This window comes from Syngnathus scovelli, chromosome 14 (assembly GCF_024217435.2).
Source record: "Syngnathus scovelli strain Florida chromosome 14, RoL_Ssco_1.2, whole genome shotgun sequence".
Classification (NCBI taxonomy): Eukaryota; Metazoa; Chordata; class Actinopteri; order Syngnathiformes; family Syngnathidae; genus Syngnathus; species Syngnathus scovelli.
This window is the reverse complement of record NC_090860.1, coordinates 14,101,412-14,118,943: the sequence shown is the minus strand read 5'-3', so window position 1 is coordinate 14,118,943 and position 17,532 is coordinate 14,101,412. Positions and strand designations below refer to the sequence as shown.

The 17,532-nt window shown below is 44.4% G+C and overlaps 3 protein-coding genes and 1 long non-coding RNA gene across 5 annotated transcripts; 2 read left to right on the top strand and 2 right to left on the bottom strand.

The window, feature by feature from the left end:
* Nucleotides 1-1,816: 1,816 nt before the first annotated feature.
* On the bottom strand, nt 1,817-8,043 carry iars2 (isoleucyl-tRNA synthetase 2, mitochondrial). Of its 2 annotated transcripts, XM_049740528.2 has the most exons (24): nt 7,675-8,043; nt 7,478-7,600; nt 7,249-7,402; nt 7,033-7,181; nt 6,892-6,941; nt 6,644-6,753; nt 6,495-6,582; nt 6,307-6,422; nt 6,064-6,233; nt 5,888-5,978; nt 5,635-5,786; nt 5,396-5,556; nt 5,212-5,314; nt 5,049-5,142; nt 4,767-4,847; nt 4,305-4,413; nt 4,036-4,138; nt 3,814-3,936; nt 3,578-3,709; nt 3,143-3,249; nt 2,873-3,018; nt 2,608-2,798; nt 2,328-2,472; nt 1,817-2,261 (listed from the first exon to the last, which is right to left on the bottom strand). In XM_049740528.2, the coding sequence occupies exons 1-24, from the start codon at nt 7,939-7,941 to the stop codon at nt 2,119-2,121; spliced, it is 3,108 nt and encodes a 1,035-aa protein (XP_049596485.1). In that variant the 5' UTR covers nt 7,942-8,043; the 3' UTR covers nt 1,817-2,118. The 2 variants fall into 2 exon arrangements, with proteins under 2 accessions (XP_049596485.1, XP_049596486.1); XM_049740529.2 differs by lacking the exon at nt 4,767-4,847.
* A 55-nt stretch (nt 8,044-8,098) lies between these two features.
* On the top strand, nt 8,099-9,606 carry LOC137840923 (uncharacterized). Its single transcript, XR_011088098.1, has 2 exons — nt 8,099-8,695; nt 9,065-9,606. It is a non-coding gene; the product is annotated as an uncharacterized lncRNA (long non-coding RNA).
* Nucleotides 9,607-10,680: 1,074 nt separating this feature from the next.
* On the bottom strand, nt 10,681-15,061 carry qrsl1 (glutaminyl-tRNA amidotransferase subunit QRSL1). The gene is made up of 11 exons (XM_049740534.2): nt 14,923-15,061; nt 14,473-14,632; nt 14,286-14,384; nt 14,106-14,202; nt 13,761-13,922; nt 13,512-13,687; nt 13,319-13,431; nt 12,940-13,132; nt 12,646-12,763; nt 12,372-12,577; nt 10,681-12,113 (listed from the first exon to the last, which is right to left on the bottom strand). The coding sequence occupies exons 1-11, from the start codon at nt 14,944-14,946 to the stop codon at nt 11,902-11,904; spliced, it is 1,560 nt and encodes a 519-aa protein (XP_049596491.1). The 5' UTR covers nt 14,947-15,061; the 3' UTR covers nt 10,681-11,901.
* A 37-nt stretch (nt 15,062-15,098) lies between these two features.
* rtn4ip1 (reticulon 4 interacting protein 1) lies at nt 15,099-17,360 on the top strand. Its single transcript, XM_049740537.2, has 9 exons — nt 15,099-15,578; nt 15,750-15,901; nt 15,967-16,035; nt 16,109-16,233; nt 16,303-16,351; nt 16,419-16,555; nt 16,696-16,879; nt 16,999-17,091; nt 17,194-17,360. Exons 1-9 carry the CDS (start codon nt 15,323-15,325, stop codon nt 17,317-17,319), a joined length of 1,191 nt encoding a protein of 396 aa, XP_049596494.1. The 5' UTR covers nt 15,099-15,322; the 3' UTR covers nt 17,320-17,360.
* The last annotated feature ends 172 nt before the right edge of the window (nt 17,361-17,532 follow it).

The following is a 17,532-nucleotide window of genomic DNA, read 5'->3' as shown; positions in this document are numbered from 1 at the left end:
GGGAAAACTTTTAGCTCTTTTTGAACGTGAAAGTGGCTAAAAGTTTTCCCGCACCTGCACTTAACGAGGGTCACTTGGAAAACATGTTGGAACGCGGCCCGGAGGACTAGAGCTTGACACTTGTGACCTTTGACCATAATAGTTCCCTAATAAAGTGGCCTGTTATTAGGTACACTTGAAAATGGCGGTGTACCTAATGGAGTGTCCGTGTGAGTCCCTCGTTAAGTGCAGGTGCGGGAAAACTTTTAGCTCTTTTTGAACGTGAAAGTGGCTAAAAGTTTTCCCGCACCTGCACTTAACGAGGGTCACTTGGAAAACATGTTGGAACGCGGCCCGGAGGACTAGAGCTTGAGACCTGTGACCTTTGACCATGATATTTCCCTAATAAAGTGGCCTGTTATTAGGTACACTTGAAAATGGCGGTGTACCTAATGGAGTGTCCGTGTGAGTCCCTCGTTAAGTGCAGGTGCGGGAAAACTTTTAGCTCTTTTTGAACGTGAAAGTGGCTAAAAGTTTTCCCGCACCTGCACTTAACGAGGGTCACTTGGAAAACATGTTGGAACGCGGCCCCTCGAGGACTGGAGGTCGACACCCCTGGTTTAAGGGAAAAGTGCCACACCCGCCCTCACCCCCACTTTCTGATTGGTTGGTTGATCTGTGACATCACTCGGGCACTCCATTAGGTACGCCGCCATTTTCAGGTGTACCTAATAACAGGCCACTTCCTGATTGGCTGTCTGATCTGTGACGTCACTTGGACACTCCATTAGGTACACCGCTATTTTCAGGTGTACCTAATAACAGGCCACTTCCTGATTGGCTGTCTTATCTGTGACGTCACTCGGACACGAGTGACAGCGTTGCTGCTATGCCAGCCGACACACGTTATGACGACATCGATGTTTTAATTTTGTATTTGTTGGAATGTAGTTGATGGTGTTATTTTAAGAACGTAAAACATACATTGTCATATGAAGGAGTTAACCAAATGCCAGATTTTTATGTTTTAATTGGCGGATATAATAAGAAGGAATAAAACACCAGAGAAGTTTTAACATGTTTATTTAAAAAAAAAATCATCATATAAATACATATCAAACCAGCAATCTAGTGTGAAATTACAGTAGATATATTGCATAACAATATTTAGGGGTATATATGCATACACGTTATTTAAAAACTACTATAAGTGTTATAGATTACCCAAAGAGAAGCATAATCTCCCCGTTGTTGCACAACGGCGCATCCCTTCATACAATAAAGTTAGCCATTAGCTTGGAGAAAACGTGCATAAAAGCAGTGGTCTTTCAGTGAGTGGTTCTTTCTTTCCTTGGCAAATCGTCAATCGACATTCTGGCTTCCATAGTTCACGCCGCCAGGAGGGAGACGCAACACGTTCACTGATCCGTTGATGCACGGGAAGGAAGGCAGTTCACCCATGAACTCGTTCGCGAACGGGAAAATCACGATTCGTTCCCTCACTGATCCGTTCTCTCGATGAACTGGAAATGCAAATCACTCACTCACTCACTGATCCATTCACTCATCGATCCGTCCCGTTGGTGAACGGGAGAGGTACTTCACAACTCGTTTATCAACAGGAAGTTACATCATTTTCTTCTTCGTGTTGTTTTACGGCGAGGTGACACCAGCTTGAATGCGCATTACCGACACCTACTGGTTGAACTCATATGAACGGAAAACTGTAGGCAGTAACTTTATAGAAGTTTAGCAAGTTTTTTTTTTCTTTTTTTGTTATTTACTTGTCTAGGCTGTTCTAAAACACCAGCTCGTATGCTTGCTACATATTAGATAATTTATGATTTACATGATTTATTACACAAAAGGTAGATGCCTCATGTCCTGCTGTCAATCACATAGTGATGCTTCTGTAGAGAACTCATTCTTGATATATACACAAAAGTAAAACACCCTTTGACTGGCCCCCCCCCCTTGATAGACTCAACTTCAGTGCGCTCCATTATAATATAAATACAGTAAACATCCTCAACATCATAAAGTTGTAAAGTCTTTGGGAAGCCCTTTGAGTGACCGATTGCTTAGCGTGAGGACACAAGCAGCAAGTTTCCATGGCGATGAGCTGGCTCTGATCCATTACTAAGCTTTGGCAAGAACAGTCTGACAGCGTGGGCACAGGCAATCTGGCGACTCCGCCGTGTAGCGTCGGCATCGCGGGCATCGATCGGCGCAAGTGGGCACGGCCGCTATACTGTAGGTGCCCTCCTCTCGAATAACACCACCTGATCACATGTACACGGAACAATCAGTAACAGTTTTTTGACTAGGCTTGCGGTGTGGCGTCTCACCTTCCAAATTGATGAGGAACGTGCCGCGGTTAACGAGCGTGTCGGAAGGTAGGTCACGAGGCAAGGCGCTGCTCAGGTTGACCCGAGCCGCCATCATGAGTTCTACAAGCTGCGAGGAAGTCGATGAGGGATCTTCTTGGAGAGACTGAAAGATGAAGCCCAGATCATGTTGTTGTATGATGTGTGTATACATACATACACGTAACACATACTGTTCATATACAGTGTGTGTGTGTGTGTTATTTATTTGTGATAACCTTGTTGTTTTGTCACGTCTTACCTCCATAAGTTCAAACAGTAGCCCAGGCTCAATGGCAATGGTGAGATCATACTGGGCCGCATTTTTGCCCGGAATAGAAGCCAAAAAGGAGTCCCTGATGGCGCAGGCCCCCTCCACCGCCTCCTCCAGTCCAGGTTGCTTCCACACAGAACTGGATTTGATCCAGCCGCTCCTGAATAGCGTTTCCTCTTCTGCACAAAATCCAGCAAAGACATTTTAGCCTACACACGGCTAAGCCAAACGGTTTACAGTGCGTTTTACTCACCGTCATGTCCCGGTGCATGAGTGTATACGTCTTCAGCCAAATGAGGCAAGATGGGGGCGATGGATCTCATCACCCCGTCCAAAATCTCCTCTAAGGCCGTCTGACATGATCTTCGGCCTAGCGAGTCTTCCGGATCGCAGTACAACCTAGTAAAAGAACGAGTTCAGAGTTGCATGTAGTAGTGAAAGCTCGAATTTGATGCACAATTTGTCTTTGATGTGGCGGGCCGTATCTGGCCTTGAGTTGCACACCTGTGTGTTCGGACATTACCTGTCTTTGATAATGCTGAAATAAAAGCTGGAGAGGTCTCTGGTGATGAAGGCTTGGAGGAGGCGTATGACTCGGCCAGCGTCAAACTCATTGTAAGCATCGGTTACCTTGAAAAGGATGCATCACAATTTTAATGTAAAGCAGGAAGTGCAACTTCTAAAAAAAGAGCTCGCTGCTGATGGGACATTGTGATTTCCTAGGAAAAGCAGAAAGCAATTGGAAACAAATAGCCTGCATAGAGCAGCTGACAGAGTTAAATGTTACGTAAGGTTAAAGGCTTTAGAGTTGGCCTGGGCTGACCTCTGACCTGATTCTAATCTGAAGATATTCAAGTCCAATAGCTTTAATCTCTTTACACTGCCTAGACGCATTTATCACTTGAGAGCCAAACAAATGAGAATTGTGTCACCGAGTCCAGCTTTAGTTAAGTGTTACCTTCATGCTGTACTCGCGCAGCAGGTGTAACATGTACTGGTCGATGTACATCATCTCTTTGGCGTCCACAGCCTGAGCCCGAGGGTCAAAGCCGTGCAGGTTGCCCAGCAGGAACCGCAAAGTGTTTCTGACCTGCAAGAGGCAGAGGAAAGTGAACAAATTGAGAAAGATGCAATCAGCACAAGGACCAAAATTGGGGAACACACAATAAGCGCAAGCCTAGGTAGCACCACTACCTTGTTGATGTTGTCCCGGGCTGACGTTAGGGCCGATGGTCCGATCTGAACTTCGGAAAATATGTTTGACTCTGCCACCCACCATCGCAGCACGTCTGCCCCGTATGCTGGGATGCTGCCGTCCTGGGAAATTGTCAAGGAACACAAAATTGTGTGGGTCTTCTAAGATCAGACCAAATGTTCAAAAATGGCTACCCAAAAAGATGAGTCTTTTGTTTTTACCTTCCTGCCATTGATGACTTCATCTGGATCCACGACATTCCCAAGGGACTTGGACATTTTGTCTCCCTTCTCATTGACTGCAAACCCGTGGACCACCAGTGATCTGCCCGCACACACATTAACTTTGTCAACAATAGACACATAGGGGATTTTTTTCCATCAAATAACAGAATAGTAGTTCTGAAATGTTTCTGCAGTTGATAAACATCTGTAAACCCTGTTAAAAAAAAAAAAAAAAAAAAAAAAAATCAGGTTGTGGAAAAACTCACTTGTAAGGCGCCTTGTTCCTGACGGCGACACTGGTGAGCAGCGAGGAGAGAAACCAGCCTCCGATCTGGTCCTTCCCTTCCACGTACGCGTCTGCTCGGCTGTCTGTCTCTTTAGGAAAAAAGGAAAAGAAGTCCATTGTCATGCTAGCAATAGAGCAGTGAGAGCAGCATAACGTTTTGTTAGTAATTGTCCGCAGAGCATGGAAATAAATAGAGGGCAACGGCCGTTAGCAAAGAGTGCAAAAGTGTGCCAGGTCAGAGGCAACTAGAAAAATGGCGAGACCGGCAGTCTGTCTCATCCTCGACCAGACTGAACTTTGGCAAAGATGAACAAAGCAGGAGAAGTCCTGCATGCAAAGGAGGGTGATCTGCAACCAAACCCCAAGTAAGGAAGGACGAGCATTTGGAGCGACAAGAAGAATCAAAGGTAAACAAAACGGCTGGCTAAATTGGTCCAACAACCTGCGACCAGCGGCGTGCGCAGTGACGCCGGGAGCCAGCTGAGACGAGACTCAGGCTCTTCAGAGTCAAACTCCAGCTCGTCTGGAAATCACAACCCGACAGTGGAATACTTTAATGCAACTTTTACGGCAACTGGACTTCTTAAATGGTTGGATACAAATGTTTGAATTTGTCTCTGGAGAACCTAACCATTCCACCTCAAGATAAAAATCACACAATCTCTGTGGAGAAATCATTTAAGCTGTGCATCCTGAAAGATAACAACTGATATCATTTTTTTACCTTCCAGGACAGCGGCCCATGAAGCTCCGCTGTCAAACCAGATGTCAAGCACGTCCTCCCCACGGACATAGTCGGTTACCGGTCCTGCTTTACTCTGATCATGATATCAAACGGGGAAACAGTGAACAAATGAACTACCCGTCATGTACTTTGACACGCATACCTTCTTGAGCACATCTGCTGGCAGTAAAGTGTCCATTGGAAGCTCCCACCAACAGTCGCTGCCCTTTTCCTTGAAGAGTCCGGCAATGTGGGACACCGTGCGCCTGCACAGGCAGAAAGTCAAATTTTATTTTCCCAATCTTTTTGTTCTTCGTGATGATGCTGATGTCCATCCACAGTATTACTTGTTGATGAGCGCCTCGCCAGTGTCTTTGTGGTAGAAGACGGGGATGGGGACTCCCCAGCTGCGCTGCCGTGAGATGCACCAGTAAGTGCGTTTGTCCAGCGTGGTCACAAGGCTGTTCCGTGCTGACTCTGGTAAAACGCGAACTTTTTGCAGCGCGTCCTGGACACACAAACATGGCGGCCATTGCTTACGTGCCACCACAGCAACACAGAGTGAAGGCCATTCACAAATCTTCACCTTGGCCTTGTCCTTGAGTGAGCCTGTGTTAATAAACCATTGTTTGCTGGGCCTGATAAGAACAGGTTTCTTGGTCCTCCAGTCGTATGGGTAACTATGAACGAAATCCTCTTCTTTTGCCAAAGCCCCGCAATCCTTCAGCATGTTGATCACTAACAAAGGAAGAGGCGGCAACGTACATCAGCTTGATGAGAAAACAAATCCCAGACAAAAAAATGGAATGCTACCATTTTTGGGACATATTGCTTAGTACCTTTTTCATTGCCTTCTTTAAACACAGACAAATGCTGGAGCTCCGTTCCTGCCAGCTCTGTGAACTTGCCGTCCTCATCGACCATACACTCCTTAAACAGAAGCAGAACAGTCGACTCCACGCCAAGCACCTTCGATCGTTCTCATTGAGGTTAGCCTCACTGAGATAAGACGTACCACAGGGAGCTGAAACTGAGAAGCCACGCTGTAATCGTCCATGCCATGAGCCGGTGCTGTGTGGACCAATCCTGTTCCTTTCGCCATTGTCACATGATTAGCGGGCAAGAGCGGTACTTCCTTGTCAGGAATAGTGGGATGCTTGCAGATCCCACCCTCGAGTTCCGATCCTATTAGAGGGATGCCAGATATTCACGTGTCATTGATTTCTTTATTTTCTGACAAGAGTGTGTGTGAAGTTACCGGTGAAAGTGGCGACACTCTCCAGTTCTGTTCCCAACACTGCTGCCAGAGTGACAGAACGCTCAGTGGCCATTAAGAGCAATTGGGAGTTGTCTTTTCTTCTCACCACTGAGTACCTGGAAATACATGTAACCCTCAATTACAGAAACATCTGCAAATGCCCGGAATTTTAGCACTATACTTCTTACTGGGCATTTGGCATGTAGCAGACTGCCTGGTTAGCAGGAATAGTCCAAGGCTGTGTAGTCCACACCAAGACAGAAACATCACCCTGACCTGCAAAAATTCACTGATATTAGAAAATAATCCTCCCAATAGAATTTATTTTTGGCAATACCTGTTTTCGATGCTATTTTAGGCGGCAGCGTGACCAGCGGGAATGTGGCGTAGATGGTTTTGCTGAGATGCTCAGGGTTGTACTCCAGTTCTGCCTCAGCTAAGGCAGTTCTATCAGCACAAGTATGAAATGATTGGATCAAGAAACAAAGGCTGTGCGTTTAAAAAAAGAAAAACTGAGTGCAAATGGTGAAATTTGCTGTTGCAGAAAGTACAGGAGCCATGGCTATTCTACAAATATCTTCATACCTTGATGAAGGAGACCAAAATACAGGCTTGTAATCTTGATAGATGAACCCCTAAGGGACAACGCAGAGAACATGAATACACTTGAATGAGAGAAATTTCACCAAATGTGGATGCTTTTATCCGTTTTTTTGAATGGCCTACCTTGCTGTGCATCTCCTGGAAGACTTTCAGCTGAGCGGCTTCATAGGTACCATCATAGGTGTAGTAGCATTGGCTCCAGTCGGCCATCACCCCCCAGCGCTGGAAAGCAGCCCTCTGACGCTCGATGGCCCCATTTGCAAACTGACGAGCTGCATAGAAATGAAGCAGATCCAACACCCAGGCAGGTTTAGGAGACCACTTGCATTTCTTTCCTACCTTGACGCCTGATCTGCAGAGGGCTGAGATCCACAGCGCCCAGCTCGCCCAGAGCCTTCAGCTCAATAGGAAGACCATGACAGTCCCAACCTGGGACATAGTGGACCTGTCGGCCCCTCAGCATCTCAAACCGGTTATGGATGTCTTTCAGAATCTGAATCAAAGGAATGAAGAGTTTGAATTTATGGAATGCCGCAATAAGCAATATCAAAATTGACAAAATTAGGACCTTGTTGAGGGCATGTCCCACATGTGGGTCTCCGTTGGCGTATGGGGGTCCATCGTGAAGGCAAAACTTCTTCTTGCCCTTCCTTTCGCTTTGCCAAGTGTACAGACTTGCAAAGCCACACTTCTGCAAACAAAACACACGCAGTCAATAAGGAAGTCATCAAACACCTTGATGGTTTGGGAACTGAAGGTTTGTACCTCCTGAATTTGGACTTCTCTGTCAAGTAGCTTCTGCCCCGTCAGTTTCATTGGGAACTCCGTCCGGGGAAGGATCACGGTGTCTCGGTACAGTCCCTGGGCAGAGCCCTGCTCTGCAGACTGAGCGTTGCCTTCGCCTGCAGAAACACCATGACAGCGGCTAGAGCTACACAAGAAGGATCGGTAGGGGAGGCCACCTTCTCGGTGTGACCTCCGTCCCCATCTCGTTAGCGTTCGGCTTACTGCCGAAATACGGCACAGCAGCATGGAGATGCTTTTGGGGGAAAATGTCTGCGACTTCTCTATGGAATGACAAAGATAACCTTTCACAGGTGGCGTTGTTTTGTCCGGAAGAAATAAAAAGGAGGACAACTACGGAAACCCTATAGGGTCAAAAATGTACGGAAGTGAAACAGTTTGAGAACTCTCCACAGGATGGCGCAATTGATCAACTTTCCATTAACTAATTTACTGCGTTCTGCAGCTGCTTTTCATTTTTACCACTTTAGACTAAAAGAGCAGGAGTGTTATAAATAAAAAATAAAAAAATAAATTGTGAGGTTGATGTTCTGTACACAACATAAGTGTTAGTGCACCAAATCAAATGGACTATTCAGTATATACAATTGATATATTTATACATTTCATTAAGCATGTTATTTGTTGGGCAGTGCCACACAAAACAAATTACGTACCAGAATAAAATCGGATGAGTATGTCACTCAAGTAAAATTCCATTATAATTAACGTTTTTATGATAAAGTCAATGGAAAATATAAATACATTAAGTGAAATAAATGAAAATCCGCAAGACTTCCGATAGCACCTGAATGCACCAAATCACAGCGTGACGTCTTGTGGGGTATAAATAGGGGCTGAGCCTCACTTTCAATCATCTTGCAACTAGTCGTCTACCTACGTTGACGTGCGATCACTGAGCATTCTTTACACCCCCAGCAAGATGAAGCTGTGCGTTGCTTTCTTTGGCGTTCTCCTCGTCGTTCTTGCACTTTCAACTCAGGTAAGTTCAAAACTAAATGTTTTCTTAATTTCTAGTTTAACACTTGCTTCTAACAAGCTGAAGCGGGTTGCCCTCGTTTGTAATTAACAAGGCTTTTTTTTTTTTTTCAAACAACCCAACTTTTTGGCTGCTTTTTAGAGATAAAACCTAGCACAATGTAGGCGCAAATAAATAAATGAATAAAAAAATTAAAAAAACAGTTCACCATTTCCATTTATTTTCCCCACGATGTAGGTAGAAGAGTCTGACTGGCTGTCCCTGATGACTCATAGACCGCACAAAATGATCAGCTCATGCAAAGAAACCGCAATGTTCATTTCCTTGAAATGAAAAGACTTCAGCCTAAACTAAATCTGGTCTGTGTTGCAGGTGGTCCACGGACAGAACACCACAGAGGCGCCCCTGAATACAACTTTGGCTCCACCAACCAAGATGCCAAACCCCACCACCATCAACACAACTCATAAGAATGCATCCTCCAGAATCAACGCCCCCATCTTGCTCACGCTGGCCCTCGCCCTGGCCCCTTTGCTGCACAGTTGGTGGTGCTGATATGTGCGCTCGTGGCTCCTTCACTGGTTCAACAGCCTTGCCACTTGGCTTCTCCCAAGATGACACCTGGAGTTTGATGTTCTGAATGTGCAGCTGCTGCTCTTCATGTCACGTAAAATTATTTGTGGGAGTCTTGCATGGACTGGACTATCACCAGGAAGTAACGCACTGTGTGCTATCTAATCGTTGATGTCCTTGTCTTAATGTCCAGTGATGGTTTACCCCCCCCCCCCTTTTTTTTTTTAGAGGATGCCAGTTGGGGGAAAAAAGTAAAGCTGTCTTTGTATTTTGGAGTTCTGAAAAATTGTGCATTTTAGGCCATGAAACATTTTTGTAAATTCAATAAACATTCAACTTAATGACTTTGCCTGCAGTTTTTTTTTTTTTTAGACTTTCACTTGGGTTTTGGGGTACTCCAAAATGTTAAGCTCGGTTGGTCGTGCAGTTGCGGTAAGACAACGCTTGTGTTTGTAGCGTTGGAAACTAATTGAATTGGTATTTAAGATGCTTAAGTGGACAGCTCTGGTGTCATTACATGTGTCCTGTACTAAGATCTAAGTTAAAGCTCTTAGTTTAGTGAAACTGGGCTAATAAGACGGAGAAGAAATTGAGTAGCTTAAGCTGCCCCCTTTTTGGCATGGCCCATTTTAACTTGACTACAAGTGAGGGATAATGTTTTATGGTATATATGGTCAATATTTTAAACGGCACCTGTTAGGGTTTAAAGCTCTAACCTTAGAATGAAACCCTAACCCTAGTTTTACACCCTACACTGAAACCCTGACCCTCGTCTTGTGCAACTAGCATTTGGTAAACAATTGAAACGGCCACTGTAGTGACAAAGTCAAACAAGCAGCTCCTAACAATTACCGAACCATACGACACAATGAAGGCCGTGAGCATGTGAAGCTTAATCATTGACTTTCAGCAGGTCATACTGACCAATCCAATCTTCACCTGCTGCTTGGACCTTCAAAGGGGCTCTTTCTAAGCATGACACATGGAATTCTCTAGACTCCCCCTTCGTTTGGTTCTGTGTGGAAATTGCTTCCCAATCCTCACTTTTGAGACAATGGCTTCCTTGTCCAAGCCCATCTTATCTTCTCAAAAACAGCCAGAAAATAGCCCCATCCCTCATTCCTTCCTGGTGCTACACTTACCACCATTACACAAAAAAGTTTCTTCCCCTGTGTTTTTTATATTTTGAAAGGAGAGCAACATTGGCATTCCTGCAGCTTGGTAGCAACTCTTGAATGCGGGTGGAGTGTGGTCAGGTGATGGAGACAAGACTTCTGTTTTAGTTGACCAATAGAGTGTGACCACTCAAAGGTCTTTGCTACTTTCCTTTCCCACCACTCCATACACCCCCTGAAACTTCCAGAAACCTGAGATCAGGTGCGCTAACAAAGTGGGGGAGGAACGCAAACAGGGACTGAGAATGGCTTGGGATTTATTTTTGAATCTCTCACTACATACTTAAGTCATTTTTTAAAATGATAAAATCATCAATCCATATCCAATGTTAAAGTAGATCACAAGACCATCATTGAGTAAAAAAAAAAACTACTTTACATACATCCAAATTGTGCAACTTCCTCCCTACACAATTCGAGTGCGTCACGTGCCCTCGCCGCACCACATCCTGTACCCAGAACCCGGGAAAAAAAGGTTTTATATCTTATCATGATCTCCGCTGAGTTCCTTCTTGTGTAAACGTGAGAACTATTTGTATTCCCCTAACAAATGAACATTATTGGCAAGATAATGAATACCTCCATGACATGATACTTCAATGGGCGCGGTGTCAACTTTGCTGGCGACAGATATCACATTCCACGTTACCCCCAAAATGAGATAAGGCGGCAAAAACATTTTCACAAAATATGGCCAATCATTTGACTGCCATCTGTATAGTACGTGTGCCTCTGCCGCTAGTTTGCTCTAGATAAAGTTTGCATGACCTGCTTTTGATGCAGCATGCATGTGAATAATCTGTCTGTAAATGCGCACCTCTTCTTTAAATGCTGATCTAGGACAACACTACTTTAAACCATAGAACAATCCAGTCTTAACTAGATTTGCTACAGAAAAAAAGTGACTTTAAATACAGTATATTAATTGTGTTACTCCAAGGAGTAATCTAAACCCTCACCAACAAGCTAAATGTAGCAACTGTGAGCTGGGATTTGAGGATTTAGAGTCGTACAATTTTATCTATGAGCGAAAGAGTAGTTCGTATTTAATTGGCTTAATTCAAACTACTAAAGTCTTACAACTTAGTAATCAATATCATTTGCAATGTAGAGTAGTACCTCTTTATACAGGCGATATGTATACCTCAAGAGGGCACATCCAAAATTCCAAAGAGCAACTGAAACACAGAAAAAGAAAGTGCACATTAAATACAATTTTTTTTTTATCTTCCATTGGTCACGATGTAGTGAGTCACTATAATCATTTGGAATGGATCTCTTCCTTTTAAAACTGTACTGATTGCTGTATTTATCAGCATTGAGAAGAAAAAAAATACATGATTTTCACTTGAACCCCTGAAACCACCATTCCACAAAGTTGTATGTTGCCGCTTTGTCCAACAGAAAGGAAACTAATGGTGAACTTTCAAGAGTTTTTGACTCCGCTGATTTCTTTGGTGTTCATCTCTCCCCCCCTGCAAAGCTAATATTGTAACTGGAGCTCTGCCCGTTGGATTCCTCAAAGTCACCGATGGAGGGAAACCCAACCCTCTGTTCGATCCACTGGGCAACACTAAGGAGCTTCTTGTCTCGGAAGGCGGGGCCTATGAGCTGTAAGCCAATGGGAAGGCCTCTTTTGGATAAGGTAGTTGGCACAGAAACAGCCGGGAGACCTGGAGTGAGGAAAAATCAGAGCTGAAGGACAGTTCATGGAAAGGTGGTGATTAGGATCTTAAGCGTAGTTACAGGTTAATTTGGAGAGTGATAACAAGCAGGAAGAACCGACATGAAGGTAAACATCTCAGGAAAGGTGCATTATTCAAAATATTTGCAAGTACAATAACCAACGAGAGCAAAAAAAAAAAGAAGGGCTGATCCAAAAAGCTTCCTTTTTGAGTTAATATGCAGCATTTATCTTGCTGCGTCTGTACCTGCTGTGTTGGCGGAAACAGTGAAGATATCCTCCTGCACGCTGCGTGCTCGGTTGTCCTCTCGCGTGAAGTCGGCATAACGTGCGGCATCCGAGAGCGTGGTGGGTGTCAGCAGCACGTCAACACCTGAGCCGAACACGCGCTTAAAATCGTCCGCGATCACTCGACGAACCTTCTGGGCTTTCACAAAGTAGTGCTCGTAGTTTCTGACAAAGTGGGAGGAAAAGGTTATAAAATTGGATATATACATTGGAAACATCAAAAGTTGCCGTACTGTTTGAGTAGGAAGTAGTTCCCAGATAATATCCTGCTTCTCACAACGTCATTGAAACCCTCGTGCCGTGTGGTGGCATACATGGCCTCCGTGGAACTGTCCACTTCGCTACGGTGGCCTGATCATGGGATATAAATATATAAATTATCATCAATCAGCAACATCTTCAGACTGCAGTATTGTATTTCCATCTGAGGCTACGGGGAAGTTTCCGCCTTGTTTCGAAACTCAGAAATCACATTTCCTGTGCAACCCCAACGTGGGATGTGGTATAGAAAGAAAGCGCTTTCTTACCATACTGGAGGCCATCGAAACGTCCCATGTTCGACGCCACCTCAGCACAGCACAGGACGTAGTAACATGCGATGGCATACTGGCTGTGGGGGAGGGACACTTGCTTCACACGTGCACCCCATTTCTCAAACATGTCAGCGACCCGACTCCATTGCGCGGCCACCTCCTCCGACAGTCCAGGGGTGTAGAACTCCTAATAGTAAGAAGGTACCATCAAATCTTACTTTTAGGACACAGGTTAAACACTGCTAGTATACTAATCAAGCCCCGATATAATCAAAGGCAAATCATCATTATTGGACACAAAAGGTTACTACAATAGTAAATGTTTAATTTCCAAGTCAATGAGTCTCCTACGTAAACATAAGAATGGATGAACCTTTGGAATGCCGACGCAGAGGTTCTTAACGTCAAAGTTTTCAGGCAGCTCTGCTGATGACGCAGGAGCAGGAACTGTAGTGGAGTCTTTTGTGTCGAGTCCTTGGAGGATATCTGAATGATCGATTATCAGGTTAAGTTTTAACATTTGTGTTTACAATGCAACAAATGTATCATTTCCAGGCAGAAAGTACCTAAAACAATGGCTGCATCTCTGGCACTTTTTGTCAAAATGCCTGGAACATCACAAGAGTTGATCAGCGGGATGAGGCCATGCCGCGACAGCAGTCCATACGTTGGCTTCAAAGCCACGATCCCGCACTGCGCGCCCGGGTTACGGGTGGAACCGCCTGTATCCGACCCTAAAGCGCTGAAAACAATGTTGCAATATCATCCTCAGTCACGTCATCAAGATTTTCAGACTGAAATATGTGACGCCTCACAGGTAACTGGTCAGTGAGGCCACAGCTGCTGCGCTTCCCCCAGAACTTCCTCCAGAAATGACCCAGTCAGAGTCTGATACCGCTCCTGTCTGCTCACAGTAGGGAGTAGCGTAGCCCCACGGGTTTCTCACTGGTCCAAATGCACCGTCAGTGCTGCCTGAACTGGAAGACAAAGAAGCAAAATGCTGACAAATATTTACCAATATTTCCTTAGATTGTGGCAGAATTTTATTTTTGAAATATAAAAATAGCATTAAAAGTAAAAACCAAACACATTTACACTGAAAATGATTCAAACAAAAATATTAAAATGTTAATTTTCTTGATTCAAAACAATGCTTTTACCCCATAGCAAACTCATCCATGTTGGTCTTCCCAAGAAGAACAGCTCCTTGGTCAAACAGCTTCTGTACTACTGTAGCATTGTACGGCGGAGTGTAGTCTGCAACAAGGAGCATCAGTTAATCAACAATGCTTAGAAATAATATTAAATGCACACACAACGTGCACATTTCCACATACTACCTTTGAGCATCTTCGAAGCACATGTGGTCTTAATGTTCTTTGTGCAAAAGTTGTCTTTGACTGCAAATGGGATTCCATCCAGAGGACCTTTAGAGGTCCCTACAAAAGAAATCATAAAATATTGTTGTGACGCAACAAAACAGACTTGTTACACCAGATGTAGATGCTTTTTTTTTTTTTTTTTTACCTCTTAGCAGTCTGGTCTCTGCTTCATGAGCCTGCTTCAAGGCCAATTCCTCTGTCACCGTGATGTAGGCATTTAGATGCCGGTTTTGCTTGATGCGGTCCAAACATTTTCGACACAACTCAGATGGAGAAATCTTTCCCTCTCTGAATGCAATAGAAACCTGGAAAATTGAAAAAGTACATTCTAGGTTGCTGCTTGAGTGTAAATTTCAGTCGTGAAATTGTAAAAGAAATGTTCCAATTTAAACATGAGGAACATACCTCTATGTATTTTTGGTATGGTTAAAATAAGATATAACTGTATTTAGCTTGTGATATGGTAAGTATAGTGATAGTATAAAATTCGATATTTAACATAGCCTACACACAAGCCTGGTTGCTGGACAGGCTGTTCTATCATGTTACATATAAACACAAAAACAGCAACTTTTAAACATGAAGCCGTACTAACCTCTCGTAGAGTGAGGTTGAGCATATTTATTATACGCTGGGGATTTAAAAGTCAACCTTCACAACGGTGCGCGGTGTCAGAGGGCTGCCATGTTTGTTTGGTAAGTCGTGTTGTAACAACGCTTTGTTTCATTGGCCTGTACACACAGCAACCTCTGCTCTGATTGGTTAAGCCTTCTTGTTGCAGGAAGTGGGGGGTTTTTTAAGAGAAGCGCGTCGTATTGAAAGGACACCAGAATATATTTCTTTAATATAATAATTAAAAAGGAGAAAATGCTCACATTAAGAAGGTAGCACTTTAAGAAAATTTAATAGGTCAGCGAAATGACGACTTTGCATGTCCATTTACTTACAAAGATGGAAACGTTGGTCTGATGTTTTAATAATTTAACTGTCAAGAGATGGCAACTATTAGACGCGTGGTGGACTGCAGATTGTTACTTCACCGTAACGTTTCAAGGACATCAGTTTCCAGATTTTTTAAGACCTCCAGCAGCTCCAGAACTGTCATGCCCGCATGGGTCATTGATAAGTATGGAGGCAATGATGTTCTGAGGTTCACCAAAAATGCCAGCTTCCCCGTTATTACCTACCCCAATGAGGTTATTGTCAAGGTGTTTGCTGCAGGACTGAACCCGATTGACGTCAGCATGAGAGGCGAGTGACACCTTTCTGCTCTTGATATTCAATTGTGAATCTCAAAATACTGTTTTTAGAGTAGTGGTGGTGCAAATAACATATCACTGAAGAAATATTTTGACTAGACCCCTTTAATGAGGAATACACTGATAATAGTGTGTGCACTAATGATGTCCTGCATTCGGCTAGGTGGCTATGGTGCTGCAACCATGGCCACGAAGAGAGACCCTCTGAACATAAATCAGAAGGGCAGTGAGTTCCCGCTCACCCTGGGGAGGGACGTGTCTGGGGTTATCATGGAGTGTGGCCTTGATGTGAAATACTTCCAAGAAAGGGATGAGGTAAAAACATCGCGTCATGTGTTCAGCCCTTCAAATCAATAAAGATTGAAATGATGCCTCATCAGGTGTGGGCTGCCATCCCACCATGGAAGCAGGGAAGCTTGGCTGAGTTTGTTGTGCTAAGTGCCAATGAGGTACGACTCCCGTCCTAATGATGCAATAAAGATTTTGACTTGTAAAGGTTGGCATGTGCGCGTTTCTTCTCAGGTGTCCCTCAAACCAAAGTCACTGAGCCACACGGAGGCTGCAGCCATCCCTTACGTGGCAACCACGGCTTGGTCGGCTCTCGTCAACACCGGCGGGCTCACCAAAGACAACTGTGCCAAGAAACGGTGAGGGAACACGCTTGCACGCATGTGCACATATATACACACTCACATTCTTGCTCTTCTTTTTCACAGTGTTTTGATCATCGGAGGGTCTGGGGGAGTGGGAACGTTTGCCATCCAGGTATATGTGTGACGTCTCACGTACTGTATCGTAATATAATCTCAAATAATCTTGATTATTGTTCAAGATGCTGAAAGCGTGGGGAGCCCATGTGACTGTAACATGCTCCCAGAACGCTGAGCGTTTTGTCAGGAAGCTCGGAGCGGACCATGTAGTGGACTACACGGCGGGACCTGTTGAAGTGCCGCTGGCTGCCCTGGACAAGTGAGAACAAGCGTGCACATTTCATTTCTACATGGTGCTCTTCACAGAGCTGGGAAATATGGCCTTAAAATCTTCCATTTTCTTTACGTCACTTACCTATACCTCTCTTTACTCCCACCATCCTCCTCCTCCTCATGAAGGTTTGACCTGGTCCTGGATAACATTGGAGGCAGCACAGAAAGCTGGGCGCTGAATTTGCTCAAGCCATGGAGCGGCGCCAAGTACGTCACCCTAGTGACGCCCTTCCTCCAGAACACCGACACCCTGGGGATTGCTGATGGAATGCTGAAGACGGCTGCCACTGTGGCCAGTAAGGCCCTCAAGGTAGGGAAAAACCGATTTGACACTAGACCGCTAGAGGGTGCAATACAGCATTTTACTGGTGTTATGAACAGACCTCTACAATTAACTTTACCTTTCATGTTTGCTCTGTTCTCTTGCAGCACCTTGTTAAGGGAGTCCACTACCGTTGGGGATTCTTTGCACCAAGTGGTCCAGCACTGGATGAAATCAGGGAGATGGTAGATGCAGGGCAGGTATGCGATGCGTACTCATTTTCAAACCTCAACAGAAATGCACACAGATTGAACTAACCACAGATGCAACACTCACATTTCCTGGGCTGGTTTCATTTGCAGGTCCATGCGGTTGTAGAAGAAACTTTCAGCTTTGCACAGGTTCCTCAGGCTTTTGCAAAAGTGGAGAAAGGCCACGCCCGAGGAAAGACTGTGGTCCAGATCAACGTGGGGACAGATGATGCGTAGCAGCAAATTGCAAAATAAAAATATGTCTTTGACTGCTGAAATTGAGTGTCAAGACTATTTAGAAATGTGTTTATTTTTGTCATTCTAAATTGGATTCGTTTTTTTCCTGTGCAAGCTAGCTTTTCTCACTCTAGGAATTTCCATTTAATGGAGCCAAAGTTCAAATAGTTATGCAGAGTGAGCCCAATTGCATAGTTAGACTTCACATTCAAA